At 41.9% G+C, this 12,820-nt stretch overlaps 1 protein-coding gene across 3 annotated transcripts in view; it reads left to right on the forward strand.

The window, feature by feature from the left end:
- The first annotated feature begins 1,522 nt into the window (after positions 1 to 1,522).
- The window catches only part of LOC124037270 (KH domain-containing, RNA-binding, signal transduction-associated protein 2-like), a 130,053-nt gene continuing 118,755 nt past the window's right edge, over positions 1,523 to 12,820 (forward strand). For all 3 annotated transcript variants that reach the window (XM_046351961.1, XM_046351960.1, XM_046351962.1), the window contains exon 1: positions 1,523 to 1,840. In XM_046351961.1, coding sequence (XP_046207917.1) covers positions 1,750 to 1,840 — 91 coding nt within the window. In that variant the 5' untranslated portion in view covers positions 1,523 to 1,749. The remainder of the gene's footprint in view (positions 1,841 to 12,820) is intronic.

Below are 12,820 nucleotides of genomic sequence, written 5' to 3' on the forward strand. Positions count from 1 at the left end.
TTACTCCTACGGCTTGGATTCAATCAGATCGAGTTAACCTGCTACAGCCTCATGGCAAAATGTGAACAAAAGCATGAGATGAGTTATAAAACAGCAGATGTTTTCCCCTGCCCCATGGCAAAAACTGCAGAATTAGAGGAAATTTGCTTTAAAACGGCAACATTTTCTCTTAGCCTCATGACAAAATGTGTAGCCGGAGATCAGTGCCCGGGGTCCTAAATGCTGTAATCTGGTTCTGGCAATAGTTGACAATCGCATTGCTGATGTTTTGGCGGTGTCAGAGGTGTAACTGCGTTAGAGCTGTCAAATCGGTGAGCAGCTGCTCTTGATCATTGTCATGAAGTCTCACCCATCTCGCTTGCTTTAGATGTTCAGAACATTTAATTTTAGGCTATATTGACAAAATAATGATGATTTCTATCAGCCTAATCGAGGTGTAGATTACTGTACATCTCACATTCCAGTGTTCGATCTTGTGAACAAGGTTGCATGAGATTTCTCTGAATGTGACTCCAGTGCAGCCAATGTCAATGCCCGCTTTAGGTATAATGGCAGGAGCATCTTCTGGATGTGACAGCTCTAACGTAGTTCCACCTTCGACATCGCCAAAACAACCGCTATGTGCATGTCGGCTAAAGCGGATCTGATTGAATAGAGCCCCGAGTCATTGTTTTTGATATTGTGACCTTCCGTTATAAAGCTTTGTGTATTGAGGCCAATACATTCATATCAATTGTTTCTTCATTGCATTCACCTTTCCTTATTTATATTGTGGATTATGTTTATGTGCACCAATAAAAGCTGTTGATACATTTTTCATAAGGAAATATCAAGTCTGAAATTTCAAAGTGGAAATGGCAAACTTTTGAAGCCTTTTTAAGTGTCCTGCATTATAGGAAAGTTATCCTGCAACAGGGTAATCAAATAAAAATCCTACATATGTATAATATAGTTTGATGAATTTATTTATGTTTTGAGAAGACAATTGCATTTTGAAAACACATTTACTGTTTGGCAAAATGTCTCCTGGACTCTGTTTTGAAAATCGACCACATTGTTCCAATAAATGCTTGTAGGATTGAGAAAAACTGTAATATCAGGAATGCCTTGAGGTGTTTGATTCGTGTAAGACGTCTCTTGCTTTACATACATTCAACCGAATTCCAGACTGGCCATGCAGTTCTCACCTGCCACACGTGTTGTCAAAATATGTATAGTAAAATAAATAGAATACTAATGACAAGACAAGGACACAACACATGTATAGCCTAAGAAATGGCATTTCATTCATATAAAAGAGGTGCATTGTGTTGCCTATCTTCACCCAACTGCTTGCTTCCAAATGAGACATTTTCAGCACCATGGACAGTGGGGGAGGGAGGAACATTTTCGGTGTTGCCTACTACAACATCGTATTATCATAACAGTGTAGAGATTTGTTGTTTGCGAATAGTCTGTCCTGTGATATGGCCAATCATGTTTCAGAGGGGCGGGAATCACCACGCAGTCCCTCTGTAGCTAAGGTGGGTGGTTCTTCAGGAGGGAGTAGCGATTGAGCGGGATTTGGGGAGATGTGTTTATAGCTCTGAATTCCTTTCAATTCTCAGTCAAGAAATTTGAGAGATTCCTTACGGCTTTTCTTGCGGTACCTATAAAGACAATTACCAAGTGGAAGAGAGACGCGCATTCCGAAGCTCATCACTTTTGTCGACTCACCTGCACAAGCGGTGAACAGGAGAGGCACTTGCCATGGATCAGGAGAAATACTTACCGGAGCTGATGGCCGAAAAAGATACGCTGGACTCCTCGTTTGTTCATGCGATGCGTTTGCTTGCCGAAGGTAACGGGTCATTATGTTGGCTGGTTCTGAATGTCAATTATCAATCAATGTGTTGTAGATGATTTCACGGGTTTTTGTCTACTAGTCCATTGTGTTCACAGGCATCAGCCACACTGTATTTGTGGAGATGAAGGGGTGGATACCTGTACTGATTAGCTACTGCGTATTTGTTGAGCACAATACTGTAAATAGTGGATTTATCTGTAATAATGAACCAGACTAATGTAACCTAAGGTGTGTTAAAATTAATTAGGTAGCCAAGCTATTATAACGTATTTATTCATCGGTGTTGGCAGTGCCATCCGAGAGAGAATACATGACATTTTACTGGATTTGTAAGGGAGACAGATCGTCAGAGAAACTTTCCCCAAGTTAAATTCAATGTCGACCTCAATTCCGTCTTACTAAATAGTATTATTTTCCCCCGAATATATGACAGCTTGTCACTTCATGTCAGACTATCGTCACAGACGCTCAGATGAAGCTAAGACACACACACCCACACACACACAAACAATATTTAAATAGAGACTTGACTGTTTGAATGGCAAGTCGGGTTAAGTGTTCTTACACTTTTAAAACGGGGTGAGCGGTGTGTTCCTACAGAACATTTGACCTTGGTGATTCCTTTATAGTGGGGCTTTGCCATCCTATACATTCCCATCCCTGAGAAGTAGCCTAACTATTGCCCCCAATGGACCAATCCATAGAAGCAGAGATTTTATGCTTCAGTGGTGCTGATGGGTGACTTTGGCATCAGGAGATCTTCAGGACTGTATTTTACAGAGTGGTTTTGACCTCAGTGAAATATCAAATGTGAAGTGTTCCAAAACATTTCACATGTGAAAACATGGTTTTGAATCATTCACATGTGACATTTCACATTTGCAAACTCATTTTCACATGATTTTACATGTGAAACGTCACAATGTCAAAAATAACAGCAATGGCTAACAGTGTTGTTTCATGTTATCACATCATGATTTCAAGCTAAACATTGTCTGGAATTAAGTTAATCATCACGCGATTATCTGACAACACCAACTAAAAAGTAACAGTGCTCAGGGACACTTGACATTAGGGCTAGATTTAATCAGATCAAGCACGCGATTGCTGACACCTGCATAGCTGTTGTTTTGGCGGTGTCAGAGGTGTAACTGCGTTAGACCTGTTAAACTGGTGAGCAGCTGCTCGTGTGGTCATTGTCACAAAGCTACACCTGTCCTCCTCGGGTTAGAATTCTAGAATTCTAGAATGAGGAAGTGTAGGCTATATAGAAATAATGACACGTAAATTTTAAATCATTAAAGAAAATGAGGATTTCTATCAGCCTAATCGAGATGTAGATTACATATCACAGTGTTCCAACTTCTAAACAAGGCTGCATGGAATTAGTCTTAGTACAGCTCTGTGCAGCCAATTGCAATGTCCGCTTTAGGTTTCATGCCAGGGAGTCACTTGTGGATTTGACAGCTCTAACCGGCGCCACCAAAACAATAATATATAATAATAATATATGCCATTTAGCAGACGCTTTTATCCAAAGCGACTTACAGTCATGTGTGCATACATTCTACGTATGGGTGGTCCCAACCACAATGTAGGTGTCCGTTAGCGCAGAGCTGATAGAATCTAGCCCGAAATGTGCATAAATGCTCTCGGGATTTGAAATCGAAACCTTCTGGTCCGGAGCGCATTAATTTCTCAGCAATGCCACCAGATGGTTATTTGTTAACAAGGACATATATCCACACACTCTTTAATATGTGTACGGTTGCAGTAGAGTGTTGTTCCCTGATGTACAAAAAGGCCAAAGAGGGACCTCCTGGGTGGTGCAGTGGCTGTGCCACTAGAGATTCTGGTTTCGAGCCCAGGCTCTGTCGCAGCTGGCCACGACCGGGAGGCCCACAGGGCGGTGCACAATTGGCCCAGCGTCATCCGGGTTAGGGAGGGTTTGGCTGGCAGGGATAACCTTGTCCCATCGCGCACTAGTGACTCCTGTGGCAGTCCGGGCGCAGTGCACGCTGACACGGTCGCCAGGTGGACGGTGTCTCCTCCGACACATTGGTGCGGCTGGCTTACGGGTTGGATGTGCATTATGTTAAGACGCAGTGCGGCTTGGTTGGGTTGTGTTTCGGAGGACGCATGGCTCTCGACCTTCGCCTCTCCCGAGTCCGTACGGGAGTTGCAGCGATGAGACAAGACTTTAACTACCAATTGGGGAGAAAAGGGGGAGGGGGGAAGATACATAAGGTACCTTCAGAGGTACACATAGGAACTCACACGGTACTGGTCAATACATTTTAGGGTACATGTGGGGGCAATCTAGCATAATTTTACAATTTTCTACCCGATATAGTCAATATAATGCTGCGTTCGTAACCATGTGGGAGGTGGGAATTCACCAATTGTGACTTTGTGAATACCAGTTCAATGCATTCATGTGCTTTGAATTCATTGAGAAACGCCAATTGGCTAATGGCTACAAGCTGTGTCAACCATTAACTTAAAGTACAGCTATCATGCTTGTAAAGAAAATGTAGAGTTCAAAAACCATATTAATAGATAGCTTTTTATATATAATGTTTTGTTGTTAGATTTAACTGCCGAAAATTGCTGTTATCAAGGTCATTTCCTTAGTAGGTGATCAGCATGTGGAAGAGGTTAGCATGTGGGAGAAGTTCCCACTAGTACTTGGTTACGAACATAGCATTAGGTACACTCATTACTGTGCTTTGAAATGTAGGTGGGGGCAATGTGCTGGCAGTGGCTCATTAGCATATTTGGGGGTAAGGTCTAAAATATATTATATTTGTTCCAACAATCAGTGGATGTGTTGAACCAGTTTAAGTGGTTTTATCGTTATGTTGATGAAGTTAAAGCACTTCTTGTGACACTGTTGGTTTTGCAATCTTTGTAAGAACATGTGATGCTCAAGCGCTGCGCCGTTAAATGGGTACTGTGCATTTTCAACAACTTCAATGGCTGCTGGTTCAGAGGAAGTTCATAGTTATAAGTCGGTTATTGTAAAATTCAGAGTATCCTATTGTAGCTAATCCATCATCACTGACTTGACCGTTTGGCAGGTAAGGGAGCATCACAGTTACATGGTGATTAGCAATACATTTAATATCATATGGTTCTTTGGTATCACATGGACTTATGTCAGCCTTTAACAAGGTGGCAGAACTGACAGTGTACAAAATGTATGTTTATGAATACCCTGGAACACATTAACTGGAATGACATTCCCTTTCACGGGAGACCAAAAGATAGGTTGCCACTGTTGCTGCCAATCAGCAAGTGATGTGCATGTTGTCAGGAGAAATGTCAGTACGTTATTGTGACTTTTACAGTAACTTACTGACAAGATGTTTCCAGTTAAGAAATATCAAATTCACAGTAACAAGCTGCCGTTACTGGAAACAGCATAATAGTCTCATTACAGTGCAGTTCATTACTGACAAATTCTCTGACCAAGGAGGTACTCAACTTGCATTGGCATAACCATCAAACCCTTAAACTGATACAACACTTCCACTGATGGTTGACATTAATATTTGACCACTCCCCCAAACATGCTAATGAGACCAAACCAGTACATTGCCCCCACCTTTAATGGAAAGTGCAGTGATGTTCGTAACTAACAGTATATTTAAAATATTGGGTAGGAAAATCTCCCATACCTACAAGGTACCGAACTGTACCATTTGAGTGTATATGTGTACCTGTGAAGTGTACCTTTGACCTTTTTGTAACCCAGTGTACAACAATGTACCCTAACCATACCCTTATTTTTTGAGAGTGTGTTCCAAGCATTAAGGAGGAACCTGGTGGCACTGTAGAAACATCAATGCACTCCTACTCAAGACATTGCAAGTTCAAATCCCCAAAGAATGCCCTTGAGTCCTGATAGTTTTATAATGATGTTATGTTGCTGGGGATAATTGTACAATTATTTACTTATTTACTCTGGGCAGCTTTTAGCAAAGTGCAGAAATGCAGTCTTGCCAATAAGTCTCTGGCCATATCTCTTTCACACTCAAAGATCTTGTGGTGTCGTTTCACTGTAGCAGGACATTTTAGTTTGCTCGTGACCAAGAGGTTATTAACTCAAATTCAATTTAAGGATGAGTCCCAATTGTGTTTAAAGTACAAGTTGTTATAGTAATTGACAGAAGAATACAGCAGCATACTGTTATTTTAAAGAAATAAACAGCTTCAAGTTGTTGTATACGGTTACTTTATTTTTATTGCAACTTTAGGCAAAGTGCAGAAATGTATTATTGGCAATACATAGCCAATATATAGCCAATATATAGCCAATACATAGCCAATACATAGCCAATATATAGCCAATCTCCATTATGTCCATAGATCTGGTGCTTCAGCAGGATCTTCAGGAAGCTAGCAACCAAGAGGGAGTTCAAATCCCAAGTGAGGTTTAGTCCCAAATAATCATCATACTGTCCTTTAACATTAACACCTTTTAATGTATTTTCACAGCAACTTGATGAAAACCTCCAGGGGACCATGACACAACATTCTGAGAATATCCTAAAAACATTTTTGGGGATGTCCATGGAACAAACATTGAACTAGACAAAACCTGCAGGGGGACCATGATCATTTAAATTGAATGTATGTCAATTAAATGACATTTGACATCTGGGCTTTCACATGTAATTTCATGTTCTCACATGTTGAAATTTTGCATCCCAGTGTTGTCACATTTATTTCAAATTCATTTAACATGGGATTATGTTATCACATGTGGCTTCACATGTGATCACATGAAATTCATGTGTTCTTACCGTAAGAGTCAGCTTGTTCAGCAATTTAATAAGACAAAAAGAGTTGTAATTCAGAAGCTGACAACTAGACCTCTAAGCCATGTGTCAATACTGTCTTTAAAAAAGGTGTGCCTCTATTACCCTTGGTACAAACGTGCTATTGCCTCCGCTGCTACCACACTATCAGCAACAAAAAAAAATCAGCCTCTTGAGGTTGAAGAGGCGCTGTTGCGCCTTCTTCACCACACTGTCTGTGTGCGTGGACCATTTCAGTTTGTCGGTGATATGTACACCGAGAATCTTAAAACTTTCCACCTTTTCCACTGCCGTGGAAAATTTGAGAACAAATCTGTAATGTAATAAAATGTGGAAAAAGTCAAGGGGTCTGAATACATTCCGAAAGCACTGTATAGGTTTTGCTTACATAATCTATGTATTATGAGTATAAATGAATGTAAATCATTGCATGTAAAAATCAGAATAGCCTATCTGGATTTTAAGATTAGACCAGCTATTACTAATGTCTGAAGGGGAGAAAATAGTCCATGTGTGTGTAAATTGCTCCTTCACATTAACTGGTAGAAATAATTAGCAGGTGATAATCTACTGGGTTGATCAGGGTCTCTCTTCCCACATTGCGATTCTGTAAGGAATTCCACAAAGGTTCTAATCAGTCATTTGCATGGAGACAATTTAATTGGCAGTGGGCATTTGTCTTAAGGAGCCACTGCATGTGATACGAGTGTATCACATCATAAGATTTTAAAGGTTTACTCACAGGGATGTAGACATGTAGGGCTATTTGCTGGTGGAGTTGCACAGAGCACCTTAAAGGGGCTGTGCATATTTGTTTTGTTGTGCTTGTCAGGAAGTGGTAAATAGTAGTGTCCTACAGATGAGATGGGAAGTCCCAGAGACAAAAAGCTATTGGTTACCTGCGATGTGAGACTGCCATTCACCTGGACTCATTCTGTGTCAATGCTCACCAGTGTTCTTCATTATAGTTATAGATCTTGTGTGGTGTGCTTCTATCTGTAATGCACTCACCTTGAGAGAGCCAGTGTGCACATTCAATTTCACCTTCTCAGACAAGAGGTAGCCTACCTCTCACTGAAGCAAGTGTTTCTATGTGCTTAGCAGATGACATGAGGAATGTGCTTAGCAGAGGACCTGAGGAATGTGCTTAGCAGAGGACCCGGGGAAAGTGCTTAGCAGAGGACCTGGGGAATGTGCTTAGCAGAGGACCTGGGGAATGTGCTTAGCAGAGGACCTGGGGAATGTGCTTAGCAGAGGACCTGGGGAATGTGCTTAGCAGAGGACCTGTGGATGGTGTGATGAGTTATAGTGCATTCAATACATTTATAGTGGTTGGCTGGCCTGTGGCATTCAACCCTTTGTGCCCCCATAGATGATGCCAAACATAGTGAACCTCAATTGCTTCAGGTGTATTATAAACTGGGGTGGTTCGAGCCCTGAATGCTGATTGGCTGAAAGCTGTGGTATAAGCAATACGGCATAAGTGGGTGTGGTATATGGCCAATATACCATGGCTAAGGGCTGTTCTTATGCACTACGTAACATGGAGTGTCTGGATAAATCCCTTAGCCGTGCTATATTGGCCATATACCACAAACCCCAAAGGTGCCTTATTGCTATTATAAACTGGTTACAAATGTAATTAGAACAGGAAAAATAAATGTATTTTTGTCATACCCATGGTTTACAGTCTCATATAACATGGGTTTCAGACAATAAGTATTCAGGTACACTATAGGCCACATACCACACCCGCTCGGGCCTTATTGCTTAAATATAGGATAGGAAAGTAATGATATGAATAACACTGTGGTGGTCAAAATTGGAGCTTGTTATGGCTCACGGCATGTGCATTTACATGAATTGATAATTGCAGAGTTAGTTTTCATTATTGCACATTATTGTGTACTGTGCGTAGTACTGCACTATTATATATGTTGGAAGTTATATTCATCATGCTAGGAGATACCGTTCCCTCTACTTTGGTGGTCAATGTGTCAAAGAGGTGGTAAAAGGTATCATGGAATTATACACTGAGTGCACCAAACATTAGGAACACCTTTCTAATATTGAGTTGCATTTCCTACCTTTTGCCCTCGGAACAGCCTCAATTTCCAGGGCATGGACTCTACAAAGTGTCGAAAGCGTTCCACGGATTCTGGCCCATGTTGACTTCAATGTTTCCCACAGTTGTATCAAGTTGGCTGGATGTCTTTTGGGTGGTGGACCATTCTTGATACACAAGAGAAACTGTTGAGTGTGAAAAACCCAGAAGCGATGCAGTTCTTGACACAAACCGGTGCGCCTGGCACCTACTACCGATGTTCCCTCAAATTTTTTCCACCACTGAGACAATTTCAGGTCTGCTGAGCACAGACTTGAACATTGTGAAAATCCTGTGCAACTTCCAACGCGCGTTTACTGTTAACACTGAGGCTGTACCCACAAGTTACAGTTTTAAAAGTGACCATGTAGGCTACTGTGGCTATTTGATCATAATGTAGGCCTACCAGAGTGGCCTACCATCAATAACAACTGAGAAAATGCATCCCATAACATTTTAACACATAAATAAATAGCTGTTCTATCATTCAGCCTACAGTAGCAGCCAATGTGTGGTGTTCAATGTAGATCTACATTCAATGAGACTAGAAAAAAAACATACAGGGCTTGACATTAAGTTGTTTATCCACTTGTCCTTCAGACGAGGAGGTGACTGAAAATGCTGTTGTGTTGTTTGATGCAAGAAACCACTTATATAAAAAGCACTATTATTGTCGTACCATTATTACAAAGAATCATACAAATTATGCTACCCTCTGCCTATTGGCTACTTAGCTTGTTCAAACTGCCCCATTAAGACAAAAAGCTATTTTACCTGAGCTTTTTGCTCTATAACTAACTAGCAAAGATATGAACAAAATGTGCACATGTGGCTACATGCAGCTCTCGCTTTGATCTCAAAACAAGTGCATCTACTCACGACCGCTCATGCTGTAAACACAATCCAGATCAAAGTAAATGGCACAGATCCATACATGCCAAGGGCTATGTGGTGTGATTTATGATGGCGAAAAACACGAATTGAACCGCATTATTTCTGCCTCATGCACAAATTAATGTTGTTACTCCTACAAACAGAGAAAGTGAAATATTCCTTGACATTAAAAAATACCCAAGCTGCTAATAATAACAACAACGCAAGCCTATATATACACATTCCTACTCATTCATTACTGCTGCAGTGCTTGTTGTAGTGCTGAGTGGAAATAGGAAGAACACAAATTTTATGGCTTGTTTAAGTGTTGAATACAAAGTGTTGACAGTGCTGAGTAAATCTTAAACATGAACTCAGTCATAAAAACAGCAACTCTTTGACATATTCGTTGACAGTCTCTCTCTAGTCATGGTTTTAAAAGATTTGAAATCTCACAGTATAAACTTTGCTGTAGCTTTCTTTTATGCCTGCTACGTTACTCCAGACACAGTAATCTGAGCCAACTGATTGGCCAGCGGTAGGCCTATAATGCACTTGATTTGCTTTAAGGGCCCGCCGGGAAGGCAGAGTTTGTACCTTCAGACACATTAAATGTTCAAAATGGCAACAGTTCGCCTTCCCGGCGCGCAACCTGAGATGAATAAAAAATTAAAAAACACAATAGGAACACAAGGCTTAATCGTTGGGATATTTACAGAAATGTTTGGCGATTGACTAGGAATGCACTGGAGATCGACCAGTCAATCACGATCGACAGGTTGGTGACCGCTGCTCAGGAAAGTATTCTGTGTTACTCTTGCCCATTCACCCTCTGAATGGTACACATACGCAATTCATTTCTCAATTGTCTCAAGGCTTTTGTCACATGCGCCGAATACAACAGGTGTAAAACTTACCTTGAAATGCTTACTTACAAGCCCTTAACCAACAATGCAGAGTTAAGAAAATATTTACTAAACTACATGTAGGTGTGGGTGAACTGACTATGCATAAATAATAAACAGCAAGTAGCAGCAGCTTTGAAAAAGGGGGGAGGGGAGTCAATGCAAATAGTCCGGGTAGCCATTTGATTAACTGTTCAGCAGTCTTATGGCTTGGTGGTAGACGCTGTGAAGGAGCCTTTTGGACCTAGACTTGGTGCTCCGGTACCGCTTGCCGTGCGGTAGAGGAGAGAACAGTCTATGACAGGGGTGGCTGGAGTCTTTGACAAGTTTTTGGGCCTTCCTCTGATACCGCCTGGTATAGAGGTCCTGGATGACAAGAAGCTTGGCCCCCGTCATGTACTGGGCCATCCGCACTACCCTCTGTAGCGCCTTGCGGTCGGATACCGAGCAGTTGCCATACCAGGCGGTGATGCAACCAGTCAGGATGCTCTCGATGGTGCAGCTGTAGAACTTTTTGAGGATCTGAGGACCCATGCCAAATCTTTTCAGTGTCCTGAGGGGGAATAGGCATTGTTGTGCCCTCTTCACAACTGTCTTGGTTTGTTTGGACCATGATAGTTTGTTGGGGATGTGGACACCAAGGAACTTGAAGCTCCAGTACAGCCCTGTCGATGAGAATGAGGGTGTGCTCGGTCCTCCTTTTCCTGTAGTCCACAATCATCTCCTTTGTCTTGATCACATCAAGGGAGAGGTTTGTGTCCTAGCACCACACTGCCAGGTCTCTGACCTCCTCCCTATTGGCTGTCTCATCGTTGTCAGTGAATAGGTCTAATACCGTTATGTCGTCTGCAAACTTAATGATGGTGTTGATGGGAGTACAGGAGGGTACTAAGCACGCACCCCTGAGGGGCCCCTGTGTTGAGGATCAGCATGACATATGTGTTGTTGCTTACCCTTACCACCTGGGGCAGCCCATCAGGAAGTCCAGGATCCAGTTGCAGAGGTAGGTGTTTAGTCCCAGGGTCCTTAGCTTAGTGATGAGCTTTGAGGGCACTATGGTGTTGAACGCTGAGCATTAGTCAATGAAGAGCATTCTCACATAGGTGTTCCTTTTGTCCAGGTGGGAAAGGGCAGTGTGGAGTGCAACAGAGATTGCATCATCTGTGAATCTGTTGGGGTTGGATGCGAATTGGAATGGGTCTCTGGGATGACCAGCCTTTCAAAGCACTTCATCACTACAGACATGAGTGCTACGAGTCGTTAGTCATTTAGGCAGGTTACCTTGGCGTTCTGGGCACAGGCACTATGGTGGTCTGCTTGAAACATGTAGGTATTACAGACTCGGTCAGGGACAGGTTGAAAAGCCACTTGCCAGTTGGTCATTGCATACTATGACTACACGTCCTGATAATCCGTCTGGCCTTGTGAATGCTGACCTGTTTAACCGGTTAAGACTCTAGGGGCAGTATTTCATTTTTGGATAAAAAGACGTGCCCGTTTTTAGCGCAATATTTTGTCACGAAAAGATGCTCGACTATGCTTGGAATTGATAGTTTTGGAAAGAAGACACTCTGACGATTCCAGAACTGCAAAGATTTTCACTGTGAGTGCCTTAGGCAAACCTACAGGCAAAACCAAGATGTTTGAGCGACCAGGAAATCAACAGGATTTCTGATGGCACGTTTTCCATGATCGCCTTATATGGCTGTGAATGCGACAGGAATGAACGGACACTTCCTATCGTTTCCCCAAGGTGTCTGCAGCATTGTGACGTATTTGTAGGCATATCATTGGAAGATTGACCATAAGAGACTACATTTACCAGGGGTCCCGCACGGTGTCTGTGTGGAAATTGGTGCGCAAAAGTCGCCTACCAGTATTTTTCCATCCGAATCTGAGAACAATGCAGGCTTCCAGGAATGGCATTTCAATGAAGAGATATATGACAAAACACCTTGAGGATGGATTCAAACAACGTTTTCCATGTTTCAGTCGATATTATGGAGTTAATTCGGAAAAAAGTTTGACGTGTAGGTGACTGAATTTTCGGTTAGTTTCGGTAGCCAAATGCATAGTAACAAAACGGAACGTTGTGTCCTACACAAGCATCTTTCAGGAGAAACTGGACATCTGCTATGTAACTGAGAGTCTCCTCATTGAAACATCTGAAGTTCTTCAAAGGTAAATTATTTTATTTGATCCCTTTGCTGGTTTTTGTGAATATGTTGCGTGCTAAATGCTAACGCTAAATGCTAAGCTAGCTATCACC

Source organism: Oncorhynchus gorbuscha, linkage group LG06 (assembly GCF_021184085.1).
Source record: "Oncorhynchus gorbuscha isolate QuinsamMale2020 ecotype Even-year linkage group LG06, OgorEven_v1.0, whole genome shotgun sequence".
Classification (NCBI taxonomy): Eukaryota; Metazoa; Chordata; class Actinopteri; order Salmoniformes; family Salmonidae; genus Oncorhynchus; species Oncorhynchus gorbuscha.